This window comes from Enhydra lutris, unplaced genomic scaffold (assembly GCF_002288905.1).
Source record: "Enhydra lutris kenyoni isolate GAN:26980312 unplaced genomic scaffold, ASM228890v2 scaffoldscaffold58, whole genome shotgun sequence".
In the NCBI taxonomy this organism is placed as follows: Eukaryota; Metazoa; Chordata; class Mammalia; order Carnivora; family Mustelidae; genus Enhydra; species Enhydra lutris.
Window position 1 is genome coordinate 10,412,311 of NW_019154142.1, and position 13,460 is coordinate 10,425,770.

The window sequence follows — 13,460 nt, forward strand, 5'->3', positions numbered from 1 at the left end:
AAATAGTTGAATTGTAAAGAATACTCGTTCATTGAGCACAGTTTTGCAGTTATTTGAACTGAAAAATCTTTTATGCAACACTCTGAGGAGTTTGTTATAGGTTAGTCTTTTTTTTTTTTTTTAAGATTTTATTTATTTGACAGAGAGAGAGATCACAAGTAGAGAGAGAGAGAGGAGGAAGCAGGCTCCCTGCCTAGCAGAGAGCCCGATGCAGGACTCGATCCCAGGACCCTGAGATCATGACCTGAGCTGAAGGCAGAGGCTTAACCCACTGAGCCATCCAGGCAGCCCTGTTATAGGTTAGTCTTAATGTTGTGCAATATTGTAGGTGAGGTACTTGAAGCCCTAATCGGGTTAGGCAGATTTTGTATATTATTAGCTCTTGTTTCTTGCTTTTATTTTTGAAATGAAATGTTACGTGATTATAGATGAGATTTTAATGTAGTTTTAGAAATTACTCCAGTTTTCTAAAAATGTCAAAATGGTATTTTTTTCTTCATGCTAATTATCCTTTTTGCTATATATATGAGAAATAAAATTATTTGGAGACTTTAAAAACCACATATATTCAACAGTGTTGCATTTGTGCATGCTGATCTTGTCTGTCCATTGTGTGAGATCCCCATTGTATTTTTCTTATAGCATATATCCCCTTGCACCTTGTACCATACTCCCTTGAGTACTAAATTGTTTACTCTTTGAGGGCAAACTTTGTTTATTCATCTTGGTGGAATAATGTATAGATGGAAGATTTTGGAATCAGACTGACCCAGATTCAAATTCTCTGTCATGTAATTGTGATCTTGAGTAACTCCAGGGTTTTCTCAAGTCATGGTTATTTTCAACTGAAAAATGGAATGAATTCTCATTTTATGATAGTGTCAGGTTTAAGTCAGACTTTGTAAAAAGAACTGAGCATTATGTTTGTCACTTAGTAGAACCTAAATAAACTGTGATTTGGGTCTTTTTTGGTTACTTTCTAGAGTACACTACCTTATATAATACTTATTTGACAAATGAGTGGTACCTGAAGTTAAAAACTAATACAATTCAAGGAGTGCCTGGGTGGCTCAGTGGGTTAAGGCCTCTGCCTTCGGCTCAGATCATGATCCCAGGGTCCTGGGATCGAGCCCCATGTTGGTCTCTCTGCTTGGTAGGGAGCCTGCTTCTCCCTCTCTCTCTTTGCCTGCCTCTCTGCCTACTTATAATCTCTGTCTGTCGAATAAATAAATAAAATCTTTAAAAAAAACTATAATACAATTCAGCATAGGTATTGAATACATGTTATGTAAGCTAACTACTATGCTTGGTGCTCTGGAACAAATATATTGTGAAGAAGTTTATAGTTTAATTGGAGTGATTGGACACATGGATATTAAATAATTATAGAAGAAATGTCATTAAAGTTGAACTTACTAGCATTGCAAAATTAGGTTTTTCAGAACCAAGGGTAGTAGCAAAGATACCACTATCTCTCTAAATAAATTAATGTTGATTAAGTTTCTTTTCACTTAGCTTTCATTTTTAGGTATTACAAAGAACAGAACAGTGTCAATTGTAACCTCTTTGCTATTAGCTGTAATATATAATGTGTTGGCTAGTATACCCAGCTTAATGACAAATGATGCTTGATGAAGACTTTTCTTGATGTATAATAGTAAAACTATGTATTGTTGCTTTTGGAGAGATTGCTGATTTACTTGGTTTCTTGGTTTTCTGGAATAAATTAGACATTGTTCTTTTTTTTTTTTTCCTAGATTTTATTTATTTGACAGAAAACCCAAGTAGGCAGTGAGGCAGGCAGAGAGAGGAGGAAGCAGGCTCCCCACCGAGCAGAGAGCCCGATGCGGGGCTCGATCCCAGGACCCTGGGATCATCACCTGAGCCAAAGGCAGAGGTTTAACCCACTGAGCCACCCAGGCGCCCCTAGATATTATTCTTCATTTTTGGCCTCTTGATACTTTTATTAAGCTAAGTAATCAGTATTACAATGAAGTATTGAGAGAGTGATATATCTGTAGTATCTGCCATCACATTCATAGTAGGGTTTATTAAATTTTAAAAATTTTAAATTTTTTAATGCCATTTGATTATAAAGTATACTTATGCAGTGTCATTTTGTGGAAAAGAATGAGTAGGGTTTTTTTTTGTTGTTGTTGTTGTTGTTGTTGTTGTTGTTTTTTAACTTTCTGAGTAGTCCGTGTGTCTTTCTCTTTGGGAAATGACATACCAGTTTGGGTGTAATGGTATCATAGAAAGAGTCTTGTTTTGGAAGACAGGGTTCTGAGTTCTAGTTTCACCTACGCTTGAGTTAGTAGCTTTTGTCGTCTACAAAATAGAAATTTTTGATCAGATACTCTTCCAAACCAGATGACTTCCTTGGGCGTTTTATAAAATTATCTTTAAACTTTAATGTCTGTGAATTGTAAATTTACTTTTTATTGTCTTGAGTATCTTGAATCAGATTAGCTCACTAAATAATGAGACTTGGAGTCTAGTGGTTACTGTCCCCAAATTAGCTTCTTCCTAGCTGAAAGAATGGTGGTTGCTAATTTTACTCCTACTGGAAAAGAGAACAAATAGAATGGGCATGTGGATAAGAGCGTTGTTCATTCTAGATCATATTAAAGAGCTGTCAACAGAAGCCAAACTGAGTGGGTTGATAAAATGAAGGTTGAAAGCTAGATAGTATTTTGGGGTAGTTAATCCCTGCCCTTCTCCCATTCTCTTATTTTGATATTTGTATTTTCTTCTTCCTTCCTATTTATTTATTTATTTATTTGCCAAGTATAAAGTGCCATAAAATGTAATCTTGTTTTGAATATTGAGGTTTTTTGACTTCAGTCTCTAGACTTGGATGGGTGAGGTACGAAGAGGGTTGGAAATGATTGAAAGAAAAAAAATGGAGCGTAAGCCTGAGTAGTAGCTGCTTACACCAAAATATTATTTATTGTAGGTAATGTGTCCTACTTTAATTCTAAGTTTTAATAGGTCAGTTTCTTATCTATGTGGTGAAGGTATGATTTAATACTGAGAAATGTTTTCCTGGATGTTGAGGATGTAATTCAGATCTTCCTCTCAGTCTTTAAAAATTGTTAGTCTTCTGTTGTTTCATATTGACTGTCCATAATTCATAGAGAAAGACTTTAAATTAAAAAGATTATTTTTTACAATGGTTTTACTTCTGTACAGTCATGGTCAGAGAGACACAGCACAGATTCTTCTGTTACGAGGAGCTAAGTATCTGTCAGATAAAAATGGAGTAACACCTCTGGATTTATGTGTACAGGTATGTTGTTAATATATATTCCTAGCCCTTTACTTTATAATAGAAACTGAGACTGGTAAAATCACCTTTTTTTCCTCAGACGAGAGGCTGAATGCAAAGATTTTATTCTTTAAAGGATATGATTTTTTTTTTTTTTAAGAATATGATCATTAGAAGGAATTGTGGTATTGTAAGAAATGTATATTGGTCTTCGTCTCAGTTCCTGGCACAAGAGCTTCTCAGGCACTTGGAATCTCCAGAATGATAAGAATGTCTTTTTGTGCATTAATGAGATGGCTGGTGGCTTCAAGCCTCTGATAGCTTCTGGATGGGTGCTGATTGCCTGGAAAACTGAACATTGACTCCTGGGGATGTGAGAGGGACTGGAGATTGAGTTCTGTCATCAGTGACCAATAATTTAATCAATCATGCCTATGTAATGGAACTTCCATAAAAACCCTGTAAACAGTGGGGTTCTCAGGGAGCTTCTGGGTTGGCGAACACATCAAAGTTGTGAGATGGTAGCATGCCCAGAGAGGGCATGGAAGCTCTGTGTCCCTTCCCACATACCTTACCCTGTGCATCTCTTCCATTTGGCTGTTCCCGAGTTGTATCCTTTATAATAAATGAAGTGTTTTCCTGAATTCTGTGAGCTGTTATCAAACAGCAAATAGCAGATTATCAAACCTGAAGGGGGGTTTATGGGAACTCCTGACTTATAGCTGGTTAGTTAGAAGTATGGGTGGCTTGGACTTGTGAATGGTTTCTAAAGTGGGGCACTTTCATGAGACTGAGCTTCTAACCTGTGTAGTCTGTGTTAACTGGGTAGTTAGTGTCAGAATTGAATTAAATTGTATTACACTTAAGTTGGTATCCACAGAGAGCTGGAGAATTGCTTGTGTGGAAAACCCACACATTTAGTGTCAGACTGGTATGTAGAGGAAATAAGTTTTCCATTAGGAACGTTTTTTTAAACCTAGATAATTTTAGTTTTTTTCCTATTCTTTTTTTTAAAGGGTGGCTATGGAGAGACTTGTGAAGTATTAATTCAGTATCACCCTAGGCTTTTCCAGACAATTATTCAAATGACACAGAATGAAGATCTCCGAGAAAACATGGTAATGTAGTTGTGCTAGTTGCTTGTAAATGAACAAGTTTTGTTCATGTTTAGCATATGTGGCATTTTAAAATGTGCTTAGTGATTTTAGTATTACAGATATTTTAATGATTCAAATTTGCTTATTTGCATTATAGGAAAGTATGAATTATATATATAAACTTTGTGCTAATATTTAACCCTATGAGTCTTCTGCCCTCTGGGTCTTTGTTTTGTTTTGTTTTTAAAGATTTTACTTATTTGGGGCACCTGGGTGGCTCAGTCATTAAGCATCTGCCTTCAGGTCAGGTCATGATCCCAGGGTTTGGGATCAAGCCCCGAGTTGGGCTTCCTGGAAGCCTGCTTCTTCCTCTCTCACTGCCCCTGCTTGTGCTCCCTCTCTTGCTGGGTCTCTCTCTGTCAAATAAATAAATAAAATCTTAAAAAAAAAAAAAGATTTTATTTATTTATGTATTTGAGAGTGCACATATGCATGGTGGGGGCAAGGGGAGAGGGTGAGGGAAAGAATCTCAAGCAGACTCCACACTGAGCCCAGAGCCAACCTGGGGCTTAATCCCACAACCCTGAGATCATGACCTGAGCCAAAACCAAGGGTCAGATGCTTAATCAACTGAACCACCCAGGCGGCCCTGGGTCTTTGGTTTTTGCTTAAAATAATTGGAATTTTCCACATAGGTAAGGTAAAATAATCTAAGGAGGAGTATCATATCATTGGTAATCACTGGTTTATTGAGCTCTATTTTGTAATAGCTTTACTCTGAAAAATTACGGAGTTTAAACTTCTCATATTTTATAAATTTGGAATTAAGTTTTTGTAAATGAACTTGGTGATTTCTATTTGCATTTTTTATTACTTTTTTACTGGGTGATTTTGAAAAGATTTTATGTCATCTCTATATTAGGTTTTGAATTTATGCAAGGCAAAATAACTGTAAAGGACTTGATTTCAGCTCATTGGCTTTGGGATACTTTTTAAACTAATAGGTATGTAATTTCTTGATAAAGTTTAATGGATTATTGTATAATCACATTTTTTATTTGTAAAAAATTTAGTTACGGCAAGTTCTGGAACATTTGTCTCAGCAAAGTGAAAGCCAGTACCTAAAGATTCTAACAAGCCTTGCTGAAGTTGCCACAACAAATGGGCATAAGCTGCTTAGGTAAGTGTTTCAAAATATAAGTGAATCAATAGGTAACAGTATCTGTCAGCTTTGTCTCCTTTCAGGCTTTTCTGGGAATACTTTATTTTGTTGGATGTTTTTGTCAGTGCTAAGATGTCCTAAAAATTTGCTGACTTACTATTGTTTCATTTTATTTTTTCTTCTTTTCTTTTTTTTTCTCAAAGATTTTATTTATCTACCTGACAGAGAGAGATCACAAGCAGGCAGAGAGGCCGGCAGAGAGAGAGAGAGAGGGAAGCAGGCTCCCCGCCGAGCAGAGAGCCCGATGCGGGACTCAATCCCAGGACCCCGAGACCATGACCCGAGCCGAAGGCAGTGGCCCAACCCACTGAGCCACCCAGGCGCCCCCCTATTGTTTCATTTTAAAGGACCAGGGCAATCAGCTATTACTGGGAGATTTTAGTCTCTCTAGAGAGACTAAAAATAGAGACTTACTTAAGTGGATTTGGACATAGGTGTCTAAAATTTTATAAAATGATAGCTTAGATTAGTCATCTAAGTAAAACGTACATGAAGAATAATCAAGAAAGTTTAGGAGTTTTTTTTTTTTTTTTTTTTTTTTTTTTATCTTTCCCCCAACAAAATAGTTTAGGAGTGTTGATTACTAATTTATAGAGCTCTGTGTATGGGCTACTGTTCAGCCTATATACCCTCATGTCCCTTATAAAGTTTTTCCCTAAACTGTCCCCTTCCATTCAGTTCTTTATTCTTTCCAGAAGATGCTATGGTTTTAATGGTTCATTGCTATATCCATGGAGGTAATGCCTTTATATTACTTGTGTTTATATGCATTGTATTTTCCTGCAACTATACGTCACTGTATATGGTTAGCTACCCCAATTAGGAATAAACAGTCCGAATTAGGAATATACAGCCATTTAAGGGCACCTGGGTGGCTCAATTGGTTAAGCATCGGACTTTTGATTTCAGCTCAGGTTGTGATATCAGCGTTGTGAGATCGAGCCCTGTGTCAGTCTCCATGCTCTGTGTGTAGTCCACTTCAGATTCCCACTCTTTCTCTCCCTCTGCTTTTCACCCCGCTTGTGTGCACACACACATATTCTCTCTCTCAAATAAATCTTAAGAAGGGAGTAAAAATAAACTAAAATAAAATCTTAAAAAAAAAGAAAAAATCATTTAGAAATAGTAAATGTGTTTTTTCTTGGCTTATAAATTTGGCCCACTTCTATTTGGATGCTTTCCCCCTTAGCAGTTTTCTTTTCACTTCTCTTAATACACTGACAATCTTAGAATAGGTTTTGGTCTTCTCTCATCTCTGTGGTTGCAACTGGAGTTTCTTCCTCCCAACTCCATGCTCTTTCTAGAAATCAGCTACATTGTTGACTACATTATGATAACTGTTTGTTTCTGTCTTCCTTTGGGCTTTTCATATACTTAAGACCAGAATCACACTCTGTACTGTTTATTTAGAAGGATCTTTGCGAGGCCCCTTATCCTTCATGATACCAAGGTCACCCCCTTGTGTTCTTTTATCCATTAAGTCTTTCTTCAGCATTTCTAGTACTGTACCATTTACTAATTTTTTAAATTCAGTTTATACCTCTGAGACTGCTTAGCTTCTGTTTATGGAATTCATTGAATTTCAGCTTTACATAATGCTCTTATTTAGTCAGTTCTATTAATCCATTTATTTGATGAGGACTTTCTACAGTTCAGACATACTAAATAAAGACTTGGCTTGGGATTTAGGTTTAAATCCAGATATCACTATTTACTGTGTGATCTCAGCAAGTAACGGTTTTGAGTTTCCCTTTATCATCTACCCATATATCTAATACATGTTTCTGAGTGCCTATTCTCCACCAGACCATCTGGTAGGTGATTGTAAATAAAACAGAAAAGATCTCTCCCTAAATTTAATTTACAATCAGTCAGGATTTTGTTTCTTTGTTGGAAAATGGTATTAAATATCTTCTTAATGAATTGTTGTAAAAAGACAATGATAAGGTACTATAAAGTGCCAGGCATGTTGTCTGGTACATAGTAGAGATGATGATGATGATGATTATATAAATGGAAAATTGCCAGAGATAATAATTATGGTTATTATAAATACTCTACATTTCTTTCTTTTTTTTTCCCCCTAAGATTTTATTTACTTATTTGAGAGACACAGAACACAAGTGGGGGAAAGGGACAGAGGGAGAAGACAACTCCCCGCTGAGCAGGGAGCCTGACGCAGGGCTCCATCCCAGGACCTAAAAAAAAAAAAGGCAGAGGCTTAACCAACTGAGCCTCCCAGGCGCCCCCAGTACTCTACATTTCTTTCATTAAAAAACTTACCCGTTTTTTTCTTTTTAAATCTTTGTTCTACTTTTTGCTTTTCTACAGTAATGAGAAAGTCTATGTTTTTCTGTATTTATGTTTTTAAGTTTACCTTTAACACTTATTAACCAGGCAGTAAGCTAAGGAACATTCAAATATATTATTTCATTTAAACCTCACAGTAAGTTATTTCCATTTGACATAGAAGAAAGCTTAAGTTTAACCATTTACCAACCTAATACATAGAAGAGCCAGGATTCCTGGTCTCACTAATAGAGGGTAGAGTATTGGTTACAGTTTAGCTTTTAAAAGTAACAGGGAGATTAGTGGAATGGAAGTAGAGTGGGAAAAAGGGAGCCATGATCATAACAGGTTTTAAAACTGTTTTGCCAACCTGTACTGCCTCACCACTTACAGTGCTACTTTTCATATGCTTTATGAAATCTGTTAATTACGGCCATTTTGGGGGCTCTGAGTATCTTTTTCTTGAGGTTGATTGTGAATATTGGTTATTAGTATTTTATTAGAATTTATTATATTGTTTACTATTTTGGAAAATCCTGTGTTTCTCCTTCACTCTCAGACTTCTACCCTGATGACCAGATGTGTGGGTTTTTTTATTCCCCACACCAAGAAATTATTTAGACATCAGCTGCTGTACAGTTTAACTCAGCTTTGACAATTGTCCATCCAGACCTACATTAGATCTCACAGGTTAAGAGCTCATTCCTACGAGACTGTTCCCACTTTCAGATGCCAGTTGCAAGTAGTAGGTCCTTAGGTTACCCACACCTGTCTGACTTCACTTCGTATCAGAGGTTCTCATGACCTCCTTCCTCTTAGATTTGGAAGCTCCCTGAACCCCTGTTTTTTTGCCTTTTTGTGGAGGCTTTATCTTGTAGGCATGTTGGTCATTAACTGCATTTTCAGGCCCTCTCCCCTTTTTGGAGAATGTGGGGTGATGCTGGAAATTCCAAACTTCTAATCATGGCTTCATCTTTCTCAAGACCAGCCTTCATTCAGGAGCCCACTAAGAGTCACCTCAGTAGAACAAAAGACTCTGTTGTCACCCAGGAAATTATAAGGGATTTAGGAACTCTATGTCAGGAAATGGGTCAAAGACCAAGTATTAGAACAAAAGATGCTCCTAGTGCTCTTATCACTTAGGAAATTATGCGGGTTTTAGGAACTCTGCCAGCAACCAGGAACAGAGACCAATATATATATTTTCTGTTATCTCACAACTGCCAGTATAGAGTCTTAAGAGGATCTCAAATACAAATTATTCCCTTCTGCCAGGTTATGTTTCATGGCACTTTTGCAAAATTGTCTCCCTTTTGTTTACTCATTTGTGAATAATTTTATGTTTCTTAACCCACAATGTGATATAATTTTGGCTACATACTTTAATAGAAATTTTAATTAAGGAAACTGATTCAAATATGTGTTTAGTGACAATTGAGATGTTATTTAGCTTACTTTTGAGAAAATGGATAGCCTTTTGTCTAAATGATTCTAGAAATATTTACTAAAGATAAATACTGAAGGCCCTTTTGCACATAATGTTGTGTGTCACTAATTAAGTGCGTTATCTTGCGTTCAGCGTGCTTATGATTAAAGATAAAGATAGTTATCGGTGTGCAAATGAAGAGAGAAATTAGAGCTCTTTGTTTAGTGAGACACTGAATGAAAGTATACTCATATAAACCAAAGGTATTGATAGGGCTTTGCATTAGGAAACTAATGTTAAAACTTTTATATTAAGATACCACATGGCTTGGGAAGAAATTATCATTTTATGATCAAATGGAGAAGGATATGAAGTTTGGATTTTATGATCTTTTTATTTAATACTAAAGAGATATTTCATGGTTGTAGAGTGAAAAATAACATTTTTTAGATCCGGTGAATCAGCTTGGAAAGAAGTTTAAACTGGGTACAGTAAATAAAATTATTAGACTATTAATAATATACTCAGATTCCACTGTGTAAGAAAATACTTCTTTTTTTTTTTTTTAAGATTTTATTTATTTATTTGACAGACAGAGATCACAGGTAGGCAGAGAGAGAGGGGAAGCAGGCTCCCTGCTGAGCAGAGAGCCCAATGTGGGGCTTGATCCCAGGACCCTGAGATCATGACCTGAGCTGAAGGCAGAGGCTTAACCCACTGAGCCACCCAGGTACCCCAAGAAAATACTTCTTAAGATAACTCATGATGTATTTCCTAGATTGGATACTTAAATCTTTATATATATGATGATTTTGCAGAGGAAAGTCAGGTTCACCTCTTTCTCATGGAAGAATTTGAGAGTCATCATAGTTAACTTTTCCGAAGTCATGACACAAAGAAGGAGATAGTTTCAGCCAAACTACATTTCTATTTTGTCAGTCTCAGCAATCTTAGGATATAAAATTAGAAACACTTCATAAAGACAAATATGTAAAACTCAGTACAAGCTGAAGTAGTAATTCTGTACACATTTGATTCAAAGTTACTAAAACAAAAAGTTTGGCTAATGTGATAGAGCTGTCCCAGTTCAATACAGTATGGGGAGCAGTAACTGTTACATTTTACTAATAACACTTGTAACTGATAGGTCATTTTTACTGACTCTTTAACAATTTAATAATTCTTAGAGTGAAAAACAACATGAATATTGAAGTGAAAATGTCAGGAAATTTTGGGTTCACATGTCACCAGGGTAGAAAATACCCTCTATTTGGCACTTAGCACATTAGAATACTTAGAAGTAGGCATTTGCTGTTTCCATATTATTGTGGAATGATGTGTGTTTGACGTACAATGTTATATTGGTTTCAGATGTACAACATACATAGTGACTCAACAATTCTTTATGTTACTCAGTGCTCATCATAAATATAGTCACATATGTATGTCACCACACAGTGTTATTACAGTATTATTGAGTATATTCCTTATACTGTACTTTTCGTCTCCTTGACTTATTTTTATAACTGTCAATTTGTACTTTCTAATCCCTTTTATCTATTTTGCTCATCTCTCCATCCACCTAATCCTTAACTTTTTTTTAATGTTAAAGGATACCTAAAAATATAGAGGAAAATTTTAGTGAGCTGGGTAAAAATACACTTAGGGGAAGATGGGGTAAGCTTTGATAATTAATGTATGCAAAGACAGTCATACCATTCTGCCCAAAAGTTTATGTAACTCTTTACTCTGCTTTTGTGCAACTCTTGTAATACAAGATAACTGATGTTAGAGATTTCAAAATAAAGCCACCCCCTGAACAACAACAAATTTTTTTTTTAAGATCTGTCATTAGATTCAGTACAGATTTAGCCTAACTCCTACTACAGTTTCTCTGTGGAAGGGTAGTTCATTGATATTTGTGATGATTAACAATCCCCAGGTATTATAAGATTCTGAAGTGCTTTTTGATTTATCAAAGAAGGTTTATATTATATTCAATATTGTGTTAATTGGTTTTGAGTTTTTTTTTTTTTCAGGAATGTATATCCTATATTTATGTAGAGTCCTAAGACTACCCATTATGTAGAGAACCATGCTTGCTGATAGTAACTTTAAGATTATTCAGTTTGTAAATGTTCTACTGTATGTGAACAATTGGTTATTATTCTGGGGAGAGATGCGAAAATCCTGTTATGAATAGAAGAGTAGAAGGTTCAGCTTCTGCAGCTGATTTGTGGGTTGACTTAAGAGCATAACATTTCTATCATTGTTTCTCTGTGAAATGTTCTCAGAGTTCTAAGACTCAGTGTAATTTACATATATATTTTGAAAGTGAGAGTTTGAGATTGCCTTAAGTTGGTGCCCCAAGAAACTGTTTTACAGTGGTGCTTTTCTTATTTTTATGCTTTTATTATTAGTTATATTCTTGTTGCTTAAACATTAATAATTCATTCATATGCAATTCAAATAATGTATAGCAACTTCCTATTAAATAAAACATTCCAACCCTATCATGATAGGAATTTTGCTAGTTGTATTAGGAAACCCATGGTCAATGTGATAAAAAGGTCTTAAGTAATTTAAAATGTAATTTTTATTGTCCACCTAACCTATTCATATTTTAATTTTTATTTTCAGCCTATCTAGTAATTATGATGCTCAGATGAAGAGCCTTTTAAGGATTGTGAGGATATTTTGTCATGTCTTTCGAATTGGTCCATCCTCTCCCAGTAATGGAATCGATTTGGGCTACAATGGGAATAAAACTCCAAGAAGCCAGGTGTTCAAGGTCAGAAAAATACATGATATTGTTAGGAAGATAATTGAAAAAGAGATGAATTTGATAAAGCTTGCAGTTGTTAGTTGGAAATATCACAAACTAAGTTTATTTATTTATTTTTTACCACTTTCTAAGTTAGGCACACCTTTCTCCTTTAATTTCTGTCTAATCAACAGCAATCTTAAGTGGTGAGTTTTCTGTATTTTTCTTACAAATAACATTTTAATTCCATTAGTGTTGTATTCTAAAGGGTAAAGATATTTATTATTTAAATCTACATTTTTATTGGATTACAAGTTTTAAATGTGACAATATACAACCATCATGCTTTTTTTAAAAAAAATTCTTACTCAGAAGGAAAGAAAATATCTAGTTTTCTTTTTTTTTCTTGTGTCCATTTTTTTAAAAGTTTTTATGTTAATTCCAGTTAGTTAACATACAGCGTTAGTGTTAGTTTCAGGTATGCAGTATAGTGATTCAACAATTCCATACATTACCCGGTGCTCATCATGACAAGTGCACTCCTTAATTCCCATCACCTATTTAACCCATCCCCTCACCCACCTCCCCTCTGAAAGTATCTAGTTTCTATTTAGAGGTTATTAGCATGTGTGTGTCTGTGTATGTGTTTTTGAAGTAACATTACTTTCATTTCCTGCGTTTACTGCCATTCTTGAGATCACATCAAGGAAAAATCATTGAGATATTTTCTCTCTTCCTCTCTCTCTCTCTCTCTCTCTCTCTCTTTTTCTTTAAGATTTTATTAATTTGAGAGGCAGCTGGGTGGCTCAGTGGGTTAAGCCTCTGCCTTCCGCTCAGGTCATGATCCCAGGGTCCTGGGATAGAGCCCCACATTGGGCTCTCAGCTCAGCAGGAAGCCTGCTTCCCCCCCCTTCTCTGCCTGCCTCTCTGCCTACTTGTGATCTCTGTCTGTCAAATAAATAAATAAAATCTTAAAAAAAATATTTTATTAATTTGAGAGAGAAAGAGAGCAGAGGTGGCGGGTGGTAGTGGTGAGAGGGCAGAGGGAGAGGGGGAAGCAGGCTTCCCATTGAGCAGAGAGCCCGATGCGGGACTCCATCCCAGGACCCTGAGATCTTGAACAGAGCCAAAGGCAGTTGCTTAACCAACTGAGCCACCCAGGCACCCCATATTTTCTTAAAATATTTTGTATTGCTTCAGCTGCTTCCTGTAAGACCCAAGACCATGTTGCTACCCAAATTAAATTACAATTTTATGAATTAAGCAAAATGAACATGGCTGTAATTCTCTTGGTGGGGCTTTTTTGTGGCATTATATTTTTAAATAACTCAGATGTTGGACGGATGTGTAACTTTATAACTGTTTTCATGTTATTTTTTTAAAGGCAATTTTCT

General features: G+C 35.7%; 1 protein-coding gene across 5 annotated transcripts in view; it reads left to right on the forward strand.

The window, feature by feature from the left end:
- LOC111158320 (HECT domain and ankyrin repeat containing E3 ubiquitin protein ligase 1) overlaps nucleotides 1–13,460 on the forward strand; it is a 117,515-nt gene that overhangs the window by 42,504 nt on the left and 61,551 nt on the right. For 4 of the 5 annotated variants that reach the window (XM_022520295.1, XM_022520296.1, XM_022520298.1 and 1 more), the window contains 4 exons: nucleotides 3,193–3,289; nucleotides 4,285–4,386; nucleotides 5,439–5,545; nucleotides 11,943–12,093. In XM_022520295.1, the coding sequence (XP_022376003.1) occupies nucleotides 3,193–3,289; nucleotides 4,285–4,386; nucleotides 5,439–5,545; nucleotides 11,943–12,093 (457 nt within the window). The remainder of the gene's footprint in view (nucleotides 1–3,192; nucleotides 3,290–4,284; nucleotides 4,387–5,438; nucleotides 5,546–11,942; nucleotides 12,094–13,460) is intronic. The other variant, XM_022520297.1, reaches the window with a different exon arrangement.